Source organism: Octopus bimaculoides, chromosome 3 (assembly GCF_046866305.1).
Source record: "Octopus bimaculoides isolate indiv1 chromosome 3, ASM4686630v1, whole genome shotgun sequence".
Lineage (NCBI taxonomy): Eukaryota > Metazoa > Mollusca > Cephalopoda > Octopoda > Octopodidae > Octopus > Octopus bimaculoides.
In genome coordinates this window covers 152,560,187-152,572,628 of record NC_142930.1, presented here as the reverse complement: position 1 = coordinate 152,572,628, position 12,442 = coordinate 152,560,187, and the positions used below count along the sequence as shown (strand labels likewise).

Genomic DNA, 12,442 nt, shown 5'->3' with positions numbered 1-12,442 from the left:
GAAAATAAAAATTATTTTGTTCACAAAATTTAATTAAAAGAAAAAAAATGTATGAAGTTAACAAAAACAGATAGTGTGTTATTTTTATTCCTTCTACCTATCTACGTTGTTTAGAAAAGAAAAAAGTAATTTAAAAAAAATTATTTACTTTGTTTAAAAGAAATTATTTACTAATTTGCATGCGCACACATGTATTCATTTGCACGCGCGCTCGCGCGCACTTTTCGTAGGATCGACCACTCACGACTAGCTAGCGCGGACGCGCGACTGCGCGTTCGGGTCCGCTCTGCTTGAGTAGTACCATTTGGCTGCTATTTCTAACCATTTGATCGATGATTTAGACAGTGTCATGTGACAACTTGCTGTGGCTGCCTCCTGGACACTAGCAGCGGGAAATTTAGACAGTGTCACGTGACAACTTGCTGGGGCAGCCTGCTGGAGCCTAGCAGCAGGTATAAAAAAGGGGAATTTGACAAGACAGTCAGTCGGATGCTGACACTCGTTGATGCTGCATCGAAGAGGCCAGGGAATAGAAGAAAGAAGACATGCAGCCAACACTAGAGCTGAAGACACCTCCGAAAGTGGGGGCCCGCCACGTCAAAACGGTAGAGGAGTAGGGGCCGAAACCGGACGTGGTTCCTCCTGATGATGTCTTGAGCTAACTGGATCCTATAAAGGAACTGTTGTGGTAGCAGACCACGAAACATAGTTGAAATTCCTGGATCGAATTTTGTATTTGGCACTCGTGTGAGTTTTTAACTTCTACAATGAAAAATGACAGATTTGTGAGACATTGTGAGAGAGAGGAAAATTAAATAGAAAGCTATAAAAAAAAAAAATCGACATTGCACATTTACTTCCCTTTGTACGATATTGCAGTACTAATGGAAGTAAATCTGTAACGTTGGCTTCAGAAGTCTTTACGTTTACAAGGAAAGGTAATTCACTTTGCAGTCCCAAATATCATGATCATTTGAAGTGTATGAATTAAAGATTTGCATTATTTCCCCAAGAACCCAAGTTCACTCATACTTTGCTTCAGACGGGTTTGTATCCCATTACTCCAATAATAATAAGTATGAAGCTGAAAGTGTATCCTTGGGTACTGGATTTGCAAAATTCTTATCAATGGTCCATAGATGTCCCCTTTCTCTTCTAACCACATTGGTGTCTAGAGGACAGCTGATTTTCCACAATAAAATATCTTTTTCTTAAGGCTCCCCCTCACAACAATTGGTGGCTGTTTTAATGTCTAAGTTCCAGCAATATTCTTTTAACCCATCAGTCTCAACGTAGTTAATTTCGTCCAAAAAGTGTTTTCTTTTTTGTTATACTATTCCAGGCTGTTCTGACCACCGCGTCGTGCCTCGTAGAAAGATAATATCGGTACTAATAAAGCAGCGCTTCCGCGCTAGCTAGTCGTGAGTGGTCGATCCTAACCCTAACCCTAACCCTAAACACGTATTCATTTGCACACGCGGGTTAGGGATAGGGTTAGGGTTAGGATCGACCACTCAAGACTAGCTAGCGCGACTGCGCGTTCGGGTCCGCGCTGCTTTAGTAGTACCGATAATATCTGGAAGATATTTTCTCACAGCTGGCAAGAACGTGGTCGATGTCTTCAGTCTTGGCCTTGTACAGCCCACATGTGGGCGTTCGCGCGCGTATGTATGTATGTTAGGAAATGTCTTGAAGGATTTATTCTAGTCAGCTTGGGCGATGCACTGCCAGAAACATTAGAGAGTTGGATAGGATGCTATACAAGATATGTTACAGCTCTTTGTTTTCTGGGTTCAAATTCCACCATGGCCTAACTTAAATAGGCGATTTAATCAAGATTCCACTCTGTTACAAGCATTCAGACCAGGTTTCTAGTTTTCAAATAACAATGTGACAGTCAACCCATTCAATTTTCCCCTAAAGCAGAGCAGGCATGGCTGTGTGGTAAGAAGTTACCTTCCCAACCACATGGTTCTAGGTTCAGTTCCACTGCAAGGCACCTTGGGTAAGAACCTTCTTATTTCTTTATTGCCCACAAGGGGCTAAACATAGAGGAGACAAACAAGGAGAGACAAAACTGGTACTTATTTAATCGACCCCGAAAGAATGAAAGGCAACGTCGACCTCGGCGGAATTTGAACTCAGAACGTAACGGCAGACAAAATACCGCTAAGCATTTCGGCCGGCGTGCTAACGTTTCTGCCAGCTCGCCGCCTTGGGTAAGAATCTTCTATAATAGCCTCGTGCCAACCAGAGCATTATAAGTGAATTTGGTCGATTGGAGCTGAAAGAAACCTATCGAATGTGTGAGTGGGTGCACAGATGTAATTAATACCATTTCTGGAAGCAACGCTAAGGAAGACAGGCTTTGTGAAATAAATTATTTCCCTTCAATACACACATATGCGCGCACAGCTCGAAATAATGTGCAGCCAAGGGAAGTAAATTAGTAATGTTTTTAACTATAGATGACAAAAGCAATTTCGATTCACTTTTTTAAAAATATTTTTCACTTCAAAATTGATAAAAATTGACATGTTGCCATAAATTAAAATTGAACCAAACAAATTGAAAGCTGAAACTAGAATTTAAAAATTCATATTTATTTATTCAGGTCAGTCATCGGTTGTGTATTCTAAACTATGAATACTATATATATAGATTAATGTGGTAGCAAAGTAGGTAATAAAAGGGAGAATGATTTAGTGATTCTGTGTGAAATAATCTGGAAATTGATTGATAGCTGTTGTAGCAATGGCAACAACAAATTCAAATAAACAATTTTGAGGCATATCAAGTATTTTTACACCAAGTACACTGAACTTCTGGGAACATAATGTACTTTTTACCGTGTGTACCATATGGCAATCAGTGTGATGTCATATCCACCTTGCTACAGTAGGTCCATCATAGGTTATAGCAATCCTGTCTGAGTCATTAATCTCACAACAACAAACTATTAAAAGCATCAAATAGTGCACTTTACATCATCAAAACCTGCACAGATCACCTACATAAGGAAACAAAAGTACTTAAAATTAGTGACCTTCCAGACATGCAAGGTGTATGTTTTGTTATACACTAAACCCTGATCCTCACAGTTCCTGTCATGATACAGGAGCAATTACTCAAACATATTTACAATCTATGTATCTACTGTGGACATTTTGTTGTGTGGTTTCTTATTCATGTAAGGAATATTAGCTGCAAAAATTTAGGCTCATAGTCAGAGAGAGATTTATAGTCTGACTGTTTCATGAACCCATGAACAATTAAGCAGCATCCTTTAAAAATCATTTGGAACTAAGAGAGATGGTTATTTTAATCTTAATATCTTTATTTCACTGTTCAGACAATTTATGGCTGTAAGATATGTAGGTTGTGTTAGTTGGAAACGTGGACTTAATAGTTGTTAGCACTCCGTCGCTTACGACGTCGAGGGTTCCAGTTGATCCGATCAACGGAACAGCCTGCTCGTGAAATTAACGTGCAAGTGGCTGAGCACTCCACAGACACATATACCCTTAACGTAGTTCTCGGGGATATTCAGCGTGACACAGAGTGTGACATGGCTGACCCTTTGAAGTACAGGCACAACAGAAACAGGAAGAAAGAGTGAGAGAAAGTTGTGGTGAAAGAGTACAGCAAGGTTCGGAACCTTGTGGAACTTTAGGTATTTTCGCTCAATAAACACTCACAACGCCCGGTCTGGGAATCGAAACCGCGAGTCCGCTGCCCTAACCACTCGGCCATTGCGCCTCCCTACTTAATAGTACATTTATATATAATATGTATAGTTGGATGAGATTTTGTAAGGTGTACGTATCACCTTCCACTCTTGATATATTGATAAGTTGTAACATAACAGAGGTTATGGAAACTAATGTGGAAGCATTAAGTAATCACTCAACTTGTTGAGTGTAGCAACCAAAATCACTCAAACATTGCCTGAATCCATTCAAAAATTACTTCCTTCCTTCATCAAAATGTAAAGCACAAGTTTACAGACTGGGACACTCACATCTAATTTGGTGGTTAATGTGAAGTTCCAGGGCCAAATCTTATGACCAGGAAAAGGAAGGAAGCAATCATTATCATCATCACTAACACCAATTTTGTAAACTGGACAATTCAGTGTTGTTTATTTCTTGGTATTTGTCTCAGCTTTCTTATGTCATGGGTAACCATCTTACATCATTCCTGCACTTCTCCCTTGATGATGTTTTAATATATTTTCTCTTACTTTTCCAGGTGAATTGAAGGATCCGAGCCGGTCTATTCCAAATGGGACATTAGCAGCCATGGCATACACCTTTATAACATACATCATACTTTCTTTTCTTATTGCTGCATCTTGTGACAGGTTTGTGTGTTTCATCTCTTACTAGGTGACATAGTCGTGCGTCTCTTGCTACAACAGACTTACGAAACATTTGCATGTCTTACTGTGACAGTTACCTGTTTGTATGAATATAATGTGTGTGTGCATGTGTATGTAGATAGATAGGCAAGAAAACATTACCTCACATGGAAACAGGTGAGGGTTGACAACAGGAAGGGCATCCAGCTGTAGAAAACCTGCCACTCTGATAGTGCTGCACATATGTATATACATTTTTGTAGGTGCAGGCATTGCTGTGTGGGTAAGAAATTTGCTTCCCAAAACCACATGATTTCGGGTTTAGTCCCACTGCACAGCACCTTAGGCAAGTGTCTTCTAGGCCAACCAAAGCCTTGTGAATGAATTTATATATATACTCACTATTTATGAGAAAAATTCTTTACTAGTCTATATTATCATTACTGTGTGATGAATGGTAATATGAAACTCTGAGTAACAGTTTGTGAAATATTTTGGCTTTAATAAAATAGTGTGTATGTGTGTATATATATATATATATATATATATATATATATATATACACACACACACACACATACACCAGTGCTGGTTCCACATAAAAAGCAAGCACCCATTACACTCTGTGGAGTGGTTGGTATTAGAAAGAGCTTCCAGCTATAGAAACCATGCCAGAGCAGAAAATGGAGTTTGGTACAATCCCTGACCTTACCAGCTTCGTTCAGACTGTCCAACCCATGCTAGCATGGAAAATGGACTTTAAATGATGATGATGACATACATGTTGTTTTATATCAAATGTAGAAAAAAGAATGCTTAATGTGTGTTGTAGAGGATATGAGCATGTTTTTTTTTTTTTGAAACCGTGACTCAAAGTGTCTTGTGATTCAAGTTTCATGCCAGTACATTTATTTATCTGTCTTTCCAGATTCCTGCTTGTGAATGACTATGTGTTCCTTCAAGATATAAACATATGGAAGCCATTTGTTGTGATAGGAATATTTGCCGTAACATTTTCATCAGCGCTTGGAAATCTAATTGGTGGTTCCCGTGTCTTAGAAAGATTAGCTAATGATCATCTGTTCTGTAAGTTATTCAGTTTGTTTCCTTCTCTTTTGTTTTCTTTTTCATTTTTAATTATTTATAATCTCAACATCAGCTAATTGCTAAATATTACTTTTTACTCTTTTAATTTATTACTTGAAACAATCCTCATCAGTGTTAGAAGCATTTGATGAATTAAGATTGATTGTGGTGGTTTGAGTTTGAGGATTACATTGTGTGATGTCTGTTTTGGTACCTTTCCCAACTCCAGCCAGTTTACAGTGTGTATTGGGAGCTTTTTTCATGGCACCAATACTTGTGAGATTGCAACACACCTTGCAGCATTAAGATTCCCCTTTTCCGAATTAAAGGGGCTATAGTAAAGAGAGAGGCAGTTTTATGCTAGGAGATGAAGAGGTTGAAGTATGAGAGAAGGGGCCAGAGCAGAACAAATTTCTAGTTGTAGAAGAGCTACATGGCTTATCATATTTAAGAAGAGAGGGTGGGAGTGACTGCGGCAGAGCTGGAAAGAGATATGAATGGTAGTGATGAGGTGTCGGGGTGGACCCTCAATGTATGAGGTGAGTAGAAGTGAGTTGGGATAGGAGAACAGGGAGTGCGAGTGGGTAGAGGTTGCAAGAGTGTATGGTAAAGGTAAAGGTAAACTTACCATCTCAAGTCATACCGACTCATAAGGGTCAGTTTTTCGGTTTCATGGTGTATATATTCCCTGCCTGGACAGGACACCAGGATTACTCATTTTTGCCAGCTGAGTGGACTGGAGCAACATGAAATGGAGTGTTTTGCTCAAGAACGCAATGCGTCACCCGAGTCCAACACCCTAACCACTAAGCCATGTGCCTCCACATAAGAGTGTATGAGAGAGTGCGTGATGGTTATAGATGGGAAACGGGTGAATGGAGTGAGAATGATGAATGTAGAACATGTTTTTAAATGATTTTTTTTTTGTGTTATTTTACAGGGTTTGTTTTGAGCCCAGCTACAATTACATCACGTAATGGAAACCCTTTTGTTGCTGTCCTCATCACTTGGCTCTTTGCTCAGGTACAAAACATTTGTCGCTCATAACATTTTCTCTCCTAGTCTAAGCCATATACATCATAAAGCATCAAAGACACTGCTACTCTGATTGACTGTATATATCTTGAAAAACTCCACCAATTTTAATTCTTTGGATACTGACCCACCAGAGACTGCCCCTGGTTCTACAATACAATCATACTGTCTTAAAATAATCTAAATTAAAACTTTCCATCATAATTTTATGTTAATAATGACAAAGTTATTTTTGTCAAATTATCAAATTTTTTCAAATTTAATTTAAACAGAGGCAGTGTATTTCAACAGAAATATCATTACTGAAGAATTAACCCTTTAACATACAAATGACTCTTTCAAATGTAATGCATATTTATTCACATCACTTTGAATTGATCATGCATTATCTTGTAGATTCAAGATTCTGATGATATGATTCTTTATTTTTAGAATGACCATGTTGAGTAGGTGTGAGGGGCCAGATCTGGCCAGTTCAAACATAAAACAGGTAGAATATTTGGGGCCAGATATAGTCAGTACAAATGCTAAAGGATTAAACAGTTTAATACTGATGTGATTTTTTTTCCTAAAACACTGAATTACAACTTTTATTTTTCTCATTCTTTTCAGCTTGTTCTCCTTATTGGTTCCCTCAATGCCATTGCCCCTTTTACCTCAGTCTGCTTCTTGCTGTCCTATGCCTCTACCAATCTTGCTTGCCTTGGTCTTGAAGTAGCTTCTGCTCCAAATTTCAGGTAAACTTTCACTTTAAAACAAATTTTCTTTCATATTTATATTTGATGTTTTCTCTAATTTTATGTTTCACAGTGCATCGTTTGAGATTATGGGACTGAGTTTCATGGTACACTGTGAGATTGTGGGACTGATTTTCAAAGCCTGACTTTTGACAAGTTCTTTAAGATATTTTTGAAAAATCAAAATAAAACAAAAATAAACCTTTTTAATGCCAAAATAAATTAAATACTAAACTGACTCCAGTACAGATGAAGAGTCAAATAGAGTCTTAGTTCATGAAAAAGTTTTTTTTTTAAATGGTGAAATATATTTCTCTGTATGACTGGCACCCGTGCCAGTGGAGTGCTAAGAGCACCATCCGAGCATGATTGCTGCCAGAGCAGCTGACTGGCTTCCGTGCTGGTGGCACATAAAAAGCACCATTCGAACATGATCGTTACCAGCATCACCTTACTAGCACTTGTGCCAGTGGCACGTGAAAAAACATTCGAGCAAAGTCTTTGCCAGTGCCACTGGACTGGCTCCTGTACAGGCGGCACGTAAAAAACACCACTTGAGCGTGGCTGTTGCCAGTACTGCCTGACTGGCCCTCATGCCGGTGGCACGTAAAAGCACTCACTACACTCTCGGAGTGGTTGGTGTTAGGAAGGGCATCCAGCTGTAGAAACTCTACCAAATCAGATTGGAGCCTGGTGCAGCCATCTGGTTCGCCAGTCCTCAGTCAAATTGTCCAACCCATACTAGCATGGAAAGCGGACGTTAAACGATGATGATGTATGATGGCCTCTCCTATCGTAAGCAACAGATGATAGTTCTGCAATTTCTTGCTGAACAACCTGCACAAATGATTTGTTTATTGTGATCAAATGTTTGTGCTGTACATTAGCTCACTTCCCTCTATCAAATCAGCATTGCCTGTAAAAGTGTATGGTGTACCACATATCAGATGTCAAAGTGATTGTAGAGCAACATGAAATTATGTGTTTTGCTCAAAAACACAACACACCACTCAGTCCAGTAATTGAAACCACAATCTCACACTCATGAGATCCCTAAACACTAGGCTATGCTCCTTCATTCTTCTATAGTGTAATACCATTTACACCCAGAATGTATTATAGGAATATAAAGCAACCTAGTTTATCAATTTTAGAAGAATGAAAGGTAAAATTGACCTCAGCAGGATTTGAATTCAGAATGTAAGGAGTCATGAAAAACTGCATAGCATGTTTACCAAGAATTATAATTTTGTCTATTTACTGCATCAACATCCTCTTCATCAGTTCTTCTGTTAATTCCAATGGTTGCTAGATCACTCTATTTAGGGCATAAGATCTATTCTAGTTCTTATGAATAGTTGAGCTGAATAATGTTGAAGTATATTTGAAACTAAAATGTTTTAAATTGTATAAAATTGTTTTTTTTTTCTTTTATTGTAGGCCTACTTTCAAATATTTCTCCTGGCATACATCGCTCCTGGGGCTCATTGGTTGTATCATTATGTCTTTTTATGTAAGCCCACTCTATGCATCAATCTCTGTGATAGTATTGCTCCTGCTTGTCATTCTGCTGCATATCCGTTCGCTGCCTTCATCTTGGGGTTCCATTAGCCAAGCATTGATCTTCCATCAAGTTCGAAAATATCTCTTAATGTTAGACACTCGCAAAGATCACGTGAAGTACTGGCGTCCACAGATTCTTCTCATGGTGGCTCACCCATGTCAGTCCTGTGAACTCATGGACTTTATAAATGATCTGAAGAAAGGTGGGCTTTATATTATTGGCCACGTCAAAATAGGTACTTTGAACAAACATTTGTCTGATCCCATCCAAGATGACTATTCCAAATGGCTAAGCTTAATCGACTATCTCAAAATTAAAGCTTTCCCTGAAGTTACCATGGCATCTAGTGTCTCCGAAGGTTTGATTCATCTTGCTAGAATTTCAGGTCTTGGGGGAATGAAACCAAATACAGTGTGTTTTGGATTTTATGATGATGCAACTCCTGTTGATAGTTTCATGAAAACTAGAATTCGTCATGGAACTGTTGTTAACTCAGTCGAAGATGGATCTTCTGAAAATATTAGTGAGCGTTTTGGTGCAGTTCGGTCGGACAAAGACCCTCATAGTGTACAATCTTCTGAAGAGTTTGTTGGATTCATACGAGATTGTTTGAAAATGCAGAAAAACGTTTGTATTTGTCGCCATTTCAATCAGCTTGACAAAAATTCCATTCTGTCTTCAAAATCTGAGCATTTCATTGATGTCTGGCCATTGAACTTTTTCCAACCAGAAACTTCAAATTACTTTGACGTAACTTGTCTTTATATGCTTCAGCTGGCTTGTATTCTGCATATGGTTCCCAAATGGAAAAAGCATACCACTCTAAGAGTGTTTCTCTGTGTTGACACTGTAAACGACAATACTTTGCAGAAAGAGAAAAAATTGGATGATTTCTTACGACAACTTCGTATCTTGGCTCGGATCAAAATAGTTCCATGGGATCAGATTCTGACATACTACCGTGCCAATGAGGACCAACATGAATCTTCTGAAGAAATGATGCAGAAGTTCTATTCTCTAGGTGATTCTACTCTGAAGATGATTAACCAATTAATTGTGGACCATTCTCGTGCCACAGCAATCAGCTTTATATATCTACCACTTGCACCCAGTGACATCTCAAAGTATGAGAAATATTTACACCAACTTACTGTATTGTCAAACAGCCTTCCTCCAACTATGTTCGTGCATGGACTCCACCCTGTTACATCAACCACTCTGTAATCTTATGACAATGCTAATTAACAATGCTAATTACTAAAGTCTTGTTTTGTATCTCAGTGATATCCAAAAACCAATGGAACAACTATGACCATCAAAACATTCTCTAAAAATATGTGAATGCATCTGTGTCTGCATGTATGTGTGTTTGTATATATATATATATATATACACACATGCATATATATATATATATATATATATATATATATATATATATATATATATATATATATATATATATATATATATATATACATATATATATATATGAATGTATAAATATATGTGTGTCCTTGTGTTTATGTTTCTTTGTAGTTATATGTTTATGTTTATATGTGTGTTTGTATAGTGTTGTTTACATTTTTTTTTACTTAATATAACCTCCCGGTAGATCAAGCCCATAACCTAGTATCAATTCCTGGTTGTGACCATTTTTTTGTTATACATTACAAATACTCTTAAAAGAAAATCATGACTGTCACGCAATCTCATCTTCCCTTCCCCCATAAATCTGAGCCCTTGTGCCTAGGTAAGGAATTCCGGATCTTGTTCAAAACGGGGGCACCTGTATTTTCTTAACGAAACACTTTGAAACTTGGGACACTGGTAGAATGTGTCATATAAAACATCTTTTTCTCTTAGTCTTCTTAACAAAAAAACGTACATCGTAAGTTATTTCATGTTAAAGTTGTCGTATTTCTGTAATTTCAACCAATGACTGATGTCCATTCAGCCGCAAAAATTAAGTGCTGACTATGTAAACAAACGATTCGCGGCAATGATAAAATTATTATTTCCTTGTCAAAAAATGGCTGAAGCATATTGGCAGTAGCTAATAAACCTTTCTATTATAGGCACAAGGCATGGTTTTTGAGGGAAGGAGCAAGTCGGTTAGGGAAAACAAACACATGTGTGTTGCCTCTGCAAAATGTCAGAAGTAATGGAGATTAAATACGCTTTACACCGCTTAGGAGTAACTGTAAACAGCTGAATACTTGTCAGTGATTGGTTGAAATTATCGAAATAAGACAATTTTTTACATGAAATAAATCCGAATACAAAAATATTTTTCTGTTCTATAACACAAAATAGATAAGTATACGAAGTTTGAAAGTCTTTCGGTACCAAAAATACTACATAAAACATTAATGAAAACTGGTGCCCCCGTTTTGAACAAGATCTGGAATTCCTGTTTCTTAACTTTTAACTGATATGTAATAATGTGTGTGTGTGTGTATTTGGCTTGTTATTTCTTAATTGTTTATCCTGTTTTTTTTTTTTTAATTACAACTTAGCTTTATTTCTTCACTTAAACTGGAAAGGCTTTAAACAATATTCTTATGAAAATAACAAATGTTATTATTATTATTAGTATTATTATTCTGAGCTCAAATTCTTCCTAGGTCAAACTTTGTCTTTCATCCTTTCGGGGTTGATAAAATAAGTACCAGTTGAGCACTGGGGGTTGATGTAATCAACTTCGTCCCTTCCCCAAACCTGCTGGCTTTGTGCCAAAATTTGAAATCATTATTATTATGATTATTATTTAAGGTGGTGAGCTGGCAGAACCATTACCACACTGGACAAAATGCTTAGTACCATTTCTTCCAGCTTGATGTTAGTTCAAGTTCTGCTATGGTCTGCTTTGCCTTTTATCCTTTTGGGGTTGATAAAATAAAGTACTAGTCATATACTATGGTTGATGTAATCAACTAGCTCCCTCCCTCCATATTTCAGGCCTTGAGCCCTATCATAGAAAAGATTATTATTATTATGATGGTTGTCCATGTACAGTGTTATTTTTGTTGATCCACGGCAGATGTTTTCACATTCCTTGATAGATGATAACTTTGTCTTACATGGTGTTATCTATGTAATACTGACCATTGTCCACGTCTAACTGACTTGCTACAAAGTGAGGATTAATTTTATGCATGCCTCTATGTTTGTAGGCATATTTTTGTAAAAACAAAAAAGCTTGATGATGTACATACATAGTCTCACACTTATATATATATAAATATATATATGTGTATGTGTGTATATATATATATATATATATATATATATATATATATATATATATGTGTGTGTGTGTGTGTATACAAAAAATTACTGCATGAAAATGATTCTGTATTGGATTGAGCTACAGTAGGTGTTCGTCATTAAAAATGCTTTTTCTCAGTTTTTAATATAAAATAGATTTTTTTTAAATGTCGTTGCAAATGAATGATAAATATATTTGAATGGATTAATAATGAATACATTCCAAAAATCTTTAAACATTTGTTTCGAAATTGTTATTTTAATGTAAGATCTAAGTTTATAAAAATAATAATAACAATAATAATAATAATAATAATAATAATAATAAACCCCATAACACAACAAACTGATGCAGTACCCTAACAGGAAGAGTTTATCCTCCTCCAATCC

At 37.0% G+C, this 12,442-nt stretch overlaps 1 protein-coding gene across 2 annotated transcripts in view; it reads left to right on the top strand.

Annotated features, from left to right (window-relative positions):
• Positions 1-10,148, top strand: part of LOC106883331 (solute carrier family 12 member 9) — a 117,742-nt gene extending 107,594 nt beyond the window's left edge. For both annotated transcript variants that reach the window (XM_014934298.3, XM_014934297.3), the window contains exons 7-11: positions 4,252-4,363; positions 5,289-5,446; positions 6,387-6,469; positions 7,094-7,218; positions 8,659-10,148. In XM_014934298.3, coding sequence (XP_014789784.1) covers positions 4,252-4,363; positions 5,289-5,446; positions 6,387-6,469; positions 7,094-7,218; positions 8,659-10,006 — 1,826 coding nt within the window. In that variant the 3' untranslated portion in view covers positions 10,007-10,148. The remainder of the gene's footprint in view (positions 1-4,251; positions 4,364-5,288; positions 5,447-6,386; positions 6,470-7,093; positions 7,219-8,658) is intronic.
• Positions 10,149-12,442: the final 2,294 nt, after the last annotated feature.